Source organism: Pseudophryne corroboree, chromosome 4 (genome assembly GCF_028390025.1).
Source record: "Pseudophryne corroboree isolate aPseCor3 chromosome 4, aPseCor3.hap2, whole genome shotgun sequence".
Lineage (NCBI taxonomy): Eukaryota > Metazoa > Chordata > Amphibia > Anura > Myobatrachidae > Pseudophryne > Pseudophryne corroboree.
This window is the reverse complement of record NC_086447.1, coordinates 736,697,378-736,709,538: the sequence shown is the minus strand read 5'-3', so window position 1 is coordinate 736,709,538 and position 12,161 is coordinate 736,697,378. Positions and strand designations below refer to the sequence as shown.

The 12,161-nt window shown below is 46.5% G+C and overlaps 1 protein-coding gene across 3 annotated transcripts in view; it reads left to right on the top strand.

The window, feature by feature from the left end:
• Positions 1 to 12,161, top strand: part of ANAPC1 (anaphase promoting complex subunit 1) — a 365,074-nt gene that overhangs the window by 110,483 nt on the left and 242,430 nt on the right. For all 3 annotated transcript variants that reach the window (XM_063918099.1, XM_063918098.1, XM_063918100.1), the window contains exon 20: positions 9,527 to 9,618. In XM_063918099.1, the coding sequence (XP_063774169.1) occupies positions 9,527 to 9,618 (92 nt within the window). The remainder of the gene's footprint in view (positions 1 to 9,526; positions 9,619 to 12,161) is intronic.

The following is a 12,161-nucleotide window of genomic DNA, read 5'->3' as shown; positions in this document are numbered from 1 at the left end:
GGGGCCTTCATGGGCGGCTGCTCGTGGGGTATCCATGACTACTTTATGTCGGGCGGCTACTTGGTCGGGCCGACATACGTTTGTCAAATTCTACAGATTTGACACTTTTGCGGCCTCTGCATCACAGTTTGGCCGAGCGGTGTTACAGGACTCTCAGCACTCTCCCGCCCGTTTTGGGATCTCTGGGACGTCCCCATTGTATCTGCGCTCCAGTGTCCCCTAGTGGATGAAGGAGAAATCAGGATTTTGGTACTTACCGATAATTCCCTTTCTCCGATTCCACAGGGGACACTGGACGCCCACCCAGCGCTGTTTCCTCCTTTTTCGCTTAATAGTTTGCAGATCACTATGTGACTGCTTGTTGGGTTCAGGTTAACCTTTTTGTTAAGTTAGGTTCCAGGTTTGTTTCGTGTTATCCTGGTTTATATGGCGGCGTTAACCTCCTCTACTTTAACGTTAGTTTATTCCAGCTCTCCTCGGGCACAGTTTTACGTAGAATGGCTTGGAGGGGGGACATAGTAGGGGAGGAGCTAGCCACGGTGTTTGAGTTTTAAAGTGCCAGCTCCCAGTTACTGCCTACTATTTCCCCATTGCAACTGCGCTCCAGTGTCCCCTGTGGAATCGGAGAAAGGGATTTATCGGTAAGTACCAAAATCCTGTTTGTTTTTTTCTTAGTTTAATTTCAGCCTTACATAAATAGCCAAGGAATGAATGGTGAGAGGGCAATAAAATCACTGTACCCCATCCTGGCATCTTGATTAATTAGGGAAACCTTGTTTGAAAGAGGGTGATCCTTTCTTTCATCCATATGCCTCTTAGTAGTTATTGTTTGGTGATTTGAAAAGCCCCACATTACAGAAATCATTATGTGAAAACTCATTTTTAGAGGTTTCTTTCTCACTTTCACCTTGTGGAAGATTTGATCTTTTTCGTTCTTTATCATCCTTTGCGGGGACACTGGAGATAAGAGGATTTTGGTAGTTACCGATAAATCCATTTCTCTGAATCCTCTAGGGGACACTGGAGTTCCTTATACAGTAGGGGTGTGAAGCTTGCAACCGGAGGTGTGGCACAATCTAAAAATTAGCATTGTCTGCACAGCCGGCTCCTCCTTTTCACATCCCTCCTCCCTCAGTTTGGAAAATTTGACTGAGAGAATCGGACATGGTATCTTAACACCTGGCGAGGAACCGAACCGTATAACATAATAACCAGCAACCAAGAACTTCGAAACCGACAAACGAACAGCGTTTGTACAAACTGTTTGAACAAGAACTCAGAATACAACAGGTTGATAGCACCGAGGCGGGCGTCCAGTGTCCCCTAGAGGATTCAGAGAAATGGATTTATCGGTAAGTACCAAAATCCTCTTCTCTCTTTCATCCACTAGGGGACACTGGAGTTCCTTATACAGTAGGGGACGTCCCAAAGTTATCCCTTAGGGAGGGAGTGCTGTCCGTTGCCTGTAAAACCAAACGTCCGAACTTAGAATCTTCGGACGCAAAGGTATCAAACTTGTAAAATTTCGCGATCGTGTGGGCTGAAGACCACGTCGCCGCTCTGCAAAGCTGAGTAGTGGAGACTCCTCTGGCAGCCGCCCAGGAGGCACCCACTGATCGGGTGGTATGAGCACCCGACTGAACCGGAATCTGTCTGCCACATGACACACAAGCCTGCCGAATGGCAAGTCTGATCCATCTAGACAGAGACTGTTTAGAATCTGGCCAACCCTTTTTCGGTCCATCATAAAGAACAAACTAATGGTCCGACTTCCGAAAGGACGACGTAACCTGTATGTATACCCGTAAAGCTCGGACCACATCCAAGAACTCGTCACCATCCGCGAGACCCTGGAAAGATGGGACCACAATTGGCTGGTTAACGTGAAACCCCGAAACCACTTTAGGAAGGAAATCCGCTCTTGTACGGAGTTCCGCCCGATCGTCATGAAAAATCAAAAAAGGACTCTTACACGATAAGGCTCCCAACTCAGAAACCCGCCTAGCTGAAGCCAAGGCCAGCAATAACGTTACTTTCCAAGAGAGAAATTTTAGGTCAGCTCTCGCTAACGGCTCAAAGAGTGGCGATTTTAAAAAGTGTAACACTAAATTTAAATCCCATGGTGCAGTGGGAGGACGAAAAGGGCTGAAGCTTCAGAACCCCCTGTAAAAAGGTTTGAACCTCTGGTAAAGACGCCAACCGTTGTTGAAAAAGGATGGAAAGAGCCGAAACCTGAACCTTTAGAGAGCCCAGCTGCAAACCTAACTCTAGGCCGGCCTGAAGGAAAAGTAAAAGTCTGGATAAGTGGAAAGTCGTCGAAATCCACCCCCGTACCTGACACCAAGCCATGTACTTCTTCCAAATTCTGTGGTAGTGCATGGATGTGACCGGCTTCCTAGCGGCAAGCATCGTAGGAATGGCCGGTCGAGGTATCCCTCTACTTCTCAAGATCCGGGTTTCAATAGCCATGCCGTCAAACGCAGCCTGTTTAGGTCCGGATGGTGAAACGGACCCTGAGATAGCAGGTCCTCTCTCTGAGGTAACCGCCAAGGATCTTCCGCTAATAATCCTCGTAGGTCTGAGTACCAACTCCTGCGTGGCCAATCTGGTGCGATTAGAATCGCCCACACCCGTTCCCGTTTCAGCCTTTTCAGAACCCTGGGTATGAGTGGGAAAGATGTAGACCTTCTTGTAACCCCAAGGAAGTGCTAATGCGTCCACTCCTTCTGCTGCTGGATCCCTTGTCCTGGACACATATCTGGGCAGCTGGTGGTTCTGCCGAGACGCCATCAGGTCGACTTGAGGTAGACCCCATCTCTTCACCACCATATAAAAAATCCGTGGATGTAGGCACCACTCTCCTGGATGCATGTCCTGGCGACTGAGATAATCCGCTTCCCAGTTCTCCACACCGGGAATAAACACTGCCGAGAGGATGATGTTTCTTCTTTCCGCCCAAAACCAAATCTTTGTGGCTTCTTTTAGTGCCATCCTGCTCTTTGTACCTCCCTGACGGTTTATGTAAGCCGTCGTCGTGACATTGCCTGACTGAATCCTTATGCATTGGCCCATGACCAGGTCTTCGGCCAGGAGAAGCGCATTGTAAACTGCTCTTAGTTCGAGAATGTTTATGGATAATCTGCTCTCCTGCAACGTCCATCGTCCCTGAAACTGATGGTCTTCTAAGACGGCCCCCCAACCTCTGAGACTGGCGTCCGTTGTTAGGACCATCCAATCCCAAATGCCGCATCTCTTCCCTGCTGCGAGATTCTTGTGTAAGGACCACCAAATCAAGGAGACTCGTACGTGCGGTGGAAGTCGGATCCTCCGATGAAGAAGCCAGTGCGAACCTGCCACCTGAGCAATGAGGTTCATCTGGAATGGTCGGGAATGAAGTCTGCCGTACTGGAGAGCTTCGAATGAAGCCACCATCTTCCCGAGAAGTTGTACACAGAGGTGCAGAGACACCGTCGGTGTCCCTAGCACCTGAGCCACCAACCTCTGTATGTCCTGGATCTTGGTCATCGGCAGGAAAATTTTCAATTGTACCGTGTCCAGGATGAGACCGAGGAATTGAATTCGTTGAGTTGGAATGAGGTTGGATTTCTGGAAGTTCACAATCCACCCATGCCGAATGAGAAATTGGTGAGATGTCTGAGCATCCTTTATCAGTCTCTCCGGAGAGGAGGCCTTGATCAGAAGATCGTCTAGATAAGGTATTATCGTGACTCCTAACATCCTTAAGCCCGCTACCATGATCGCCATGATCTTCATGAAGATCCTTGGAGCTGATGATAGACCGAATGGTAGGGCTCTGAACTGGTAATGATCCTTCACCAGTGCAAACCTTAGGTAAGCTTGGTGGGGGGACCATATTGGGATATGCAGGTATGCATCCTTTATGTCCATGGACACCATGAACTCGCCCTGCTCCAAACCTGCAATGACCGACTGGATTGATTCCATTTTGAATTTGTAGATCCTTAGAAACCGGTTTAAAACTTTTAAATTGAGTATCGGCCTGACCGTCCCGTCTGGCTTTGGCACGACAAAAAGACTGGAATAAAAACCCGTACCTCTCTGAGAGGCGGGAACTGGAGTAATGACTTCTGACCGTAGCAATTTTTTAATTGCTGTCAGTAGTGCTTTTGCTTTCTGAGTGCAGCGAGGCAATCCCGTTGTAAAAAACTGACTGTGAGGCCTCTGCTGAAAATCCAGTTTGTACCCCTGGGAGATTATATCGTTTATCCAAAGATCTGGTGAGGTGTTGGTCCAGATGTCCCGAAAACTCTCCAGACGTGCCCCCACCAAGGGAGATCCCAGGTGGGTCGGGAGACCGTCATGCCACGGTCTTGTCAGCAGGTTTATCCTGCTTTCTAAATAGAAAATATAAATAGAGGCGCTCATGAAAATCACACACCAAAATTTCACAGGTTCAGAATCAACCAAGGAATCAAAAATAGGTAAATACAAAATATATATGTTTATTAATGATATAAAAATTACTATTGCATAGTAGACAATTCACAAATAAATAATGTTCCTTATAATTTTAGCATGATTTGTGAGATACAGAAATTTAAAAAACACATGAATTATCTAGACCATGATAATATATTAAATGCCCTTGAAATGTCACTGAACTATATAATTTGAACATTCAAAGAGTATGTATCAGAATGTTAGTCTTTTTAGAAACACTGTTGCCACAGCTGCTGGATGTAACTCTTGAACATGTCACAGTGGCTGCACGTATGGATAATTGTCAGCATAGGTTAATGTATAAATACCTCTCCATAAGGGCTGGTGAACCCGAGCGTCCCCGGGTGAGTCCAAGAATTTGCCCAGTTGGTAAAGAAGCTGGAGAGTACGTGTAATATCTGGATATGTCAGCCGGCTGCAGGATTTGTTTAATTAACTTGCTGGTTCCACCTTGCAAGTGCTGTGCAGATAATGGTGGGCGGCAGGTATGTAACTGCTGAATCGGAGGTATCTTAAGCCCAGCTGTATGGAGAAACTTCCTTCCAAACTACCTGGACGTGCACCGTCCGCCGGTAGAATACGAGGTGGGAGATGCTGAGGACAATTGCCGTGACCGTGCAGCGCCAGCGGCTGATCGTGAAGCCAAATGGAAAGCCGCGCCGCGGCTGCCGTTGGTATGAGCCGGATAAGATAGCTGTGGCCTGAGAGCGTCCTGGATACAGGTGTATCAGGTGTTCAGTGAATTGCAAAAGGGGGAGGAGTCCTGACGCGTTTCGTCACGTGACCCGTGACTTTTTCAAAGATCTGCTTTCTGGTTGTTGCCTGTGAACGGCCTCTACCTTTGCCTCCACGTACTTGTGTACCAAAACCTCTTCCACGGCCTCGAAAGGACTGTGACCTAAATGAAGTAAACGCCGGTCCCGAATAACCTCTCCTACCCTGTGGAGCGGTTCTCGTATAAGGCGTAGGCAGAAATGTGGATTTCCCTGCTGTAGCCTGTGAAATCCACTTGTCCAACTCTGAACCGAAAAGCATCTCCCCCCCCAAAGGGGATGGCTTCTACCGCTTTCTTGGTGTTAGAGTCGCCCTGCCATTCTCTGAGCCATAAAATCCATCTGGGAGATGCGCGATGCAATTCTGGTAAGATCTTTAGAGGCTTGACACAAGTATGAAGCTGATTCCCGAATGTGTTCCGCTAGTTGGGTAATTTCTTCCAAGCTATTTTCTTCCTCAATAGCTTGTACAATACGTCCAGACCATGCTCCCATAGCCTTGTTGACCCAAGCACAGACAATCGCAGGTCTCTGTGCTGCACCTGCTGCTATGAAAATTGACTTTAAAGCTGTGTCAACCTTAAGATCGGAAGCATCCTTTAAAGTCGTCACATTAGGTATTGGTAAAATTGTCTTCTTCGACAACCTTCCTAGGGAAGCATCCACTACTGGTGGATTCTCCCACTTATCCATTACACCCTTAGGAAGGGGATAGGTCGCTTGAAATTTCTTCGGAAATTGAAACCGTTTGTCCAGCTGTTTCCAAGCCTCCTCCATCTGAGATTGGAGGGACTTAGGAATTGGAAACACTGCTGCACGCGGTTTTTGCGATTCGAACAAATTGAATTCTTCTGGCTCTGTTACGTTTTCTGCCTTAAAGTTTAGGATTTCCTTTACTGCTTCAATTAAAGACTCAATACCCGAGATTGCCGTGCCCTCCTCTGTAAAATCGGCGTCTGGGCTAGATTCAATTAACTCCCCTTCCTCCATATCAATGAGAAGACCCTCTTCCTCCTCTGATTCCGTTATAATCGGAAGAGGTCTTTTAACTGCCTTGCGCACATTCGTTTCTGCATGTGCGGGTGGCGTTAACTTGATGAGCAATTCCTCCATCGTCTTAGAGAATCCTGCAGCCCATTCCGATTGCTGCTTGCGTGATTCTGCCATCTCCTTGGAGATTCTATTTGCCAGGTTGTCCTCCCATGACCTAGGCGGAGCACTGCTCCCGGGTGGGGCGTCCTTGTTAAGACAGGAGTCGCACACCATGGAGCTGCCCACCCGCGTGCTTTTCTTGTTACATTTTGTACAAACATAACACGTCTTGGAGGTCTTGGTTGTTGCCTTAGACATGTTAAATAAACCCCTTACCAGGGTAGTAAGCAGCTTTTTCACCCTTTAAACTAGGAAGAGAAAGACTGAGAGATGACGGAAGCGAAGTATTGGATCCGGCTGGACAATTTTTTTCTATTCCCTTCTATATGAAGAAAGGGAAGAGACACAGACAATATCAATTATAATTAAAAAAAATAAAATAAATTATAACACCAGCCGGATTGCAACCCTCACAGACCCGACTGTAAATCAGTTACGTTGTAGGGTTGTCCACGTGCTTTCCAGTATTTTCTTCAGGATCCTTGTATGGAAGTCCCTTGAAAATATAAATAATAATTGTAAATTAATATGCTCAGGAGATCCTCATCATTTTTATAAAAACTATATATATATATATATATATATATTAACCAGCAGAGGGAGCTATTGCTCTAGCAACCCTGTCGTCTGTGACTATACGAGGGGGAGGGCTTATACCATCCCCTGATAATGGCACCTTTATATCTAATCAAAATGGCCGACGCTGAGCGCCCTGTCCGTGGCTGAAGGCTCCCCCCCAACCCGCGGTACTATGCCCACTATTCAGGGCTTAAGCCGGCGCGCGGTCCGGGACCCCTGCACAGCGAGTCCCGCAGCAGCGCCAATACAGTCTCCCACCGCTGCAGCTTCAGCATGACCCGGTGTGCGCGCTACGGGACCGCTCTCACTGAGTCCCGTAGCGGCGTCAACAGACTTTTTGCGGCCGTAAATCCTATCACCCGGCGGGCGCGCCACGGGACCTATTTCCCTAGGTCCCGTAGCGGCGCTTGTAGCAGTGTGCGGACTCGTCCATATCACTGTTAAATCCTAGTGGCGACCTCATGTAAAAGTACCTATGGTAACTGGGGGAAAATAATAAAAACAACAATGCTATTTGTCTATGGCCCCCTGTAAAAACCAGTACTCACTGTTAGTAGAGGATTTCCCTATTGAGAGATGCAGATCCCTTCAAAAGGTCTCTCCCACCTAATGCAGCCTTGTCTCCCTTTAGAGCAGGTTTGGCGCGGCTACAGTAAAACTTTGGTAGTTATTTTAGTCAGGAGCTCAAAGCTCCATGTGCTGTACCTCCAGCACAATTTTCCAAACTGAGGGAGGAGGGATGTGAAGGGGAGGAGCCGGCTGTGCAGACAATGCTAATTTTTAGATTGTGCCACACCTCCGGTTGCAAGCTTCACACCCCTACTGTATAAGGAACTCCAGTGTCCCCTAGTGGATGAAAGAGAAATAGTGCATAGTGGATGATTCAGGAGTGTGGACACTTTAAATGTAAAGTCTGCCTTAACTCCTCCCACTCCATAACCCTGTTTGTCGGGATTCGTGTTATTTTAAAATTATCATGAGTTTCAGAGCTTTTTTTCTGTGCTGCCTGTGCAGCATTAGTTTTTGTCCTACTAGCAACTAAGTTGGCTTATGTATGGCTGCCATCTTGGGGCTGGGCTCTGGGGTAGAAGTTTACTACCTCTTAATGAAGATGTCCTGTTCCTCCTCCTAGTTCCTTCATCTTCTATCCTGTGGGGCTTGGTTTTAAACATAGCTGGAGTCCTTCCAGGCCTGGGGTCTAGAGTGGAAGGATCTATGGATAGACTTTGAAATTTAAAGTACCCACGCTCCTCCACTATACCTCACAGTTTTCAGTGTCCCCCAGAGGACTAAAAAATGTAAACACAAGTAAAAAAAATGTTCCTCTTTTCCCAATCTGCTGATGGGAGCTTAGCTTCTATACTTCTTGTGTTTTTTTGTTGATTCTTGGAAGCATGGTGTTTACATGAAGCATGGTGTTGTAAAACTCAGCACTTCTCATCATGTTAATGCAGAATTTTTTTATTAGCAGTGTCTTGCTAGTAAATCATTGCTTTTTTACATTTTGGGCATAAACACAAACAGAAGTGCAAGATATTTATAACCCGATGCTTCATAAATAGGAGCAGATGTACTAAGCCTTGGAGAGAGAGACAGTAACAACAAATCAATCAGCTTCTAACTGTACTTCTCAATAATTGGTACTTTATCTCTCTCCACTTTGTCTCTCACCAAGGTTTAGTACATACAGTATACCCCCATAAACCCCTATGCCTCATCTCAATTTTATGTCCTTGGACTGGATACCCTTGAGGGTGGCCCTGGTATTGTGAAAAAATGATCCCTTACTATGTGAATGGTCTCCCATCCCAGTAAACACACTTTCCCTCTTCCCTGTAGATGGCAAATTGCTTTTTGTGAGGTGCCAAATGGTCTTGTTCTCTTTGCCATCTTGCTTATCTTTCCTGTATTTGCTTGGTGTATATCTGTGTCCCTATAGAAAGACCTCTGAGAGGATCAGAGGGCAGAAGTTGGTCATGTGAGCCAATACTTTTCTCTCAACTTTCTGACACTGGGATGCTCCCATTAGTAGGGTCTGTGCTGTATCCCCGAGAGAGCTGCTGAAGAATATAAGATGTATTAATTACTGATAATTATGGCATTTCAAATTCTTTATTGTATCAGTAATCTTAAACACCCTTTACAACTACTGTATCTTGTTCCAGCTAAAAAAACATATTTGACTGTAGCAATGTAGAGCATTTCATCTTCATGCTGCCCCCCATCTTCACCATCATGGCTGCCAGCATTTCTGTTGGATTACTATGCATAGGTCTGCATGGCAACTCCCTGAACTTGAATAGTTGGATCCAGCTGCGAGACCATGAAGTTGTGTAGATCTGCAGCACATTGTAAGAATTCAGAGGTTCTCAAACCAAGCATGGATAAACCTAAAACCTGAACTGTTGAGATGCCTTGAGGACCGCGTTTGAGAACCTCCTATAATAGTAAAAAAAAATAAGTGTAGACACTTTTAAATCTCCATGTGTGGATGTTTGTATGTTGTCTTCATGTTTTTATTAGTATTCTTTCCTTTGTAGGGACTTGAACTTGCACACCTACACAGATTTCTACTTCAGAGATTTCCCAGCCTTTCTCAGGAACTCTGGCCAGACATGTTGCATTGAACCAAGTATGTTTTTTTTTTTTTTAAAGTTTGTGCATTATGCATATACAATAGTAATGCAATTCATTTTTTTCACTATATTATTTGAGTGATGACAGACTCAAAATACAAATTTCTTTCTCCAGTATGATTGGGCAGATGTAGACTGGTTATATCCCATGCAAAATTCTGTACTTTTTCATTATTCTAAACACAATTTCTCTAGCATCCATAAGGGATATTGGGGATGCATTAATACGATGGGTATAGACGGGGTCAAAAGGAGCCAGTGCACTTTAAGTTTCTCCCACTGGGTGTGCTGGCTCCTCCCCTCTATTCCCCCTCCCACAGGCAGTTTAGAAAAAAGTGCCCTCAGGAGAGGTTGCACACTCTGCTAGCTCCAGAGTTTTTCTTCATTTTAGTTTAAACTTTTGTTTATTTCGGTATGCTGTTTGGGCAACAGCATACCTGCACCGTGGGAGTTAGGGGAGGGGACGGTCACCGGCCTCGTGAGGTGCAGAGCCGCTTCCCCGCTGCAGGACCACCGTCCTGAGGGGTTGTTTGTTCAGCGGGCCACTGCGTCTTGGCTGTTGCAACCGCATCACGCCGCACACTCCTAACACTGCCTGAAGGTGATCGTCGGTGGTGAGTACACACCGGGGACCCTGCTAGGGGGGTCCCCGGTTCTTGGTGTTACAGAAGCGCGGGTTAGGCATACGGGTCCCTCCGTGAGACTGGCTAACGATGGCTGTGCCAAACATTCATGTAAGGCTACAGCATGGTTAGGAGACAGGGCCAGTATAAATATAACTATGTAACTTCGGCACCATTATGGGGGGGCGGAGCTACATCATAGCGGGTTCAGCGACATTTTGGCGCCTTCCTCTGCATAAGCAGCAGCAGCAGCCTCACACAGCTCCTCCAGACTGTCACATGCTGGATCACTGGTACAGGGTGTTGATTGGGGGGAGAGCCGCTAATTGTGCACAGATATTATTCCTCTGAGGGAATTACACTGTATAAGCAGTTCTCACTGTTCTGTAAAAACGCTGACAGCCTCACTGGGGCTCTGCAGCGTTGGGTGTGCTGGGTCCTTTCTTCCTCTGCGTCTCCTCTCACATGCAATAGGGCAGGCTTGCATTGTAATCAGTCTGTGTTGTATGTGTGTTGTGTTTTCACTATGGTAAAACAAAAGTTATGCAGTGTATGTATTGCCAGATTCTCCCCTCTTTCATATGGTTCCATATCATGTGAGCAGTGTAGTCAGTCGTCACAAAATGCTGAGGACAATGAGGGTGAGAGTCACGAGCCCACCTGGCTGGGGGCTATCAAAACTATGATGTCTGATATGTCATCTCAGCTCACTGCAAATGCCCCACAAAACACAAGAACTGCAAAAAGCAGTAGCAGATCTAGCTGCCAAGGCTGATGTTCCCCATCCTCCCCTCTCTACTGCAGGTCCACATAAATGTGCTTTACCTGCACTTCTATCAGATACTGATGATGATGTACAGGATGATGGGGACGATGTGGATCTCATAGGTGGGGATTTCACTCCTACACAGGGTATTGAACCCCTCATTTCTCTTACGTCCTAGAGGATGCTGGGGGCCACATTAGTACTCAGCGCTTCCTGCCTCACAGACACGCTGGAAACTGGTACAGGGTGTAGCAAAAGGGGTAGAGCTGCTTGTGTGCACTGTCCTGTGTCTACTTAGGACTGTATTTGATAGTGTTTTACTGTGTATTACAGAACTGACAGCCTCACCGGGGCTGTGCAGCTCGGTGTGCTGAGGACCTCTCTCCTCTGTGTCTCCAATAACATACAGTAGGGCAGGCTTGCATTATTACTGTCTGTGTGTATGTGTATGATGTTGTGTTTACTATGAAATATGGGTAAGCACAAACTGTGTAGGATCTGTCACACCAGATTCTCTCCATGATCTAATGACTCTGTCTCCTGTGAGCAATGTAGTCAATCGTCCCAACTTAGTGAAGAGGTTGGGGGATAGGGTACAGAGCACCACTGGTTAGGGTCTCTTAAAATCATGATGTCTGATATGTCATCCCAGCTCACTGCAAATGTGCAGAAAACTCAGCTACTTCAACAATCTGTGGCATATTTAGCTGCTAGGGCTGAATCACAGCTCCACTTCTCCCATGCAGGTCCCCAGAAGCGTGGTTTACCTGCACTGCTGTCTGATACAGATGTTGATATACCGGATGATGGGGATGACCCGGATCCAGTTAGTGGGGATCCTGATTCTGCCCAGGGTATTGAACACCTTCATTCTGGCTATAAGGGAGGTGTTAAACCTCCCCCTAGAGGACGCTGTATCACAGCAGTCGTTTTTCTTCGTGCAAAATAAACCCAATGTCCCTTTCCCTGATTCTCCAGAGTAGATGACTTATTCAAACAGGCCTGGAAAAATCCAGACAAAAAATTCCAAGTGTCCAAAAAGTTTTTGCGCACTTTCCCATTTGCTCCTGAAGGTAGAACATTTTGGGAGGAACCCCCTGGGGTGGATGTCTCAGTCTCTCGCCTGTCTAAGAAGGTGGTACTACCACAG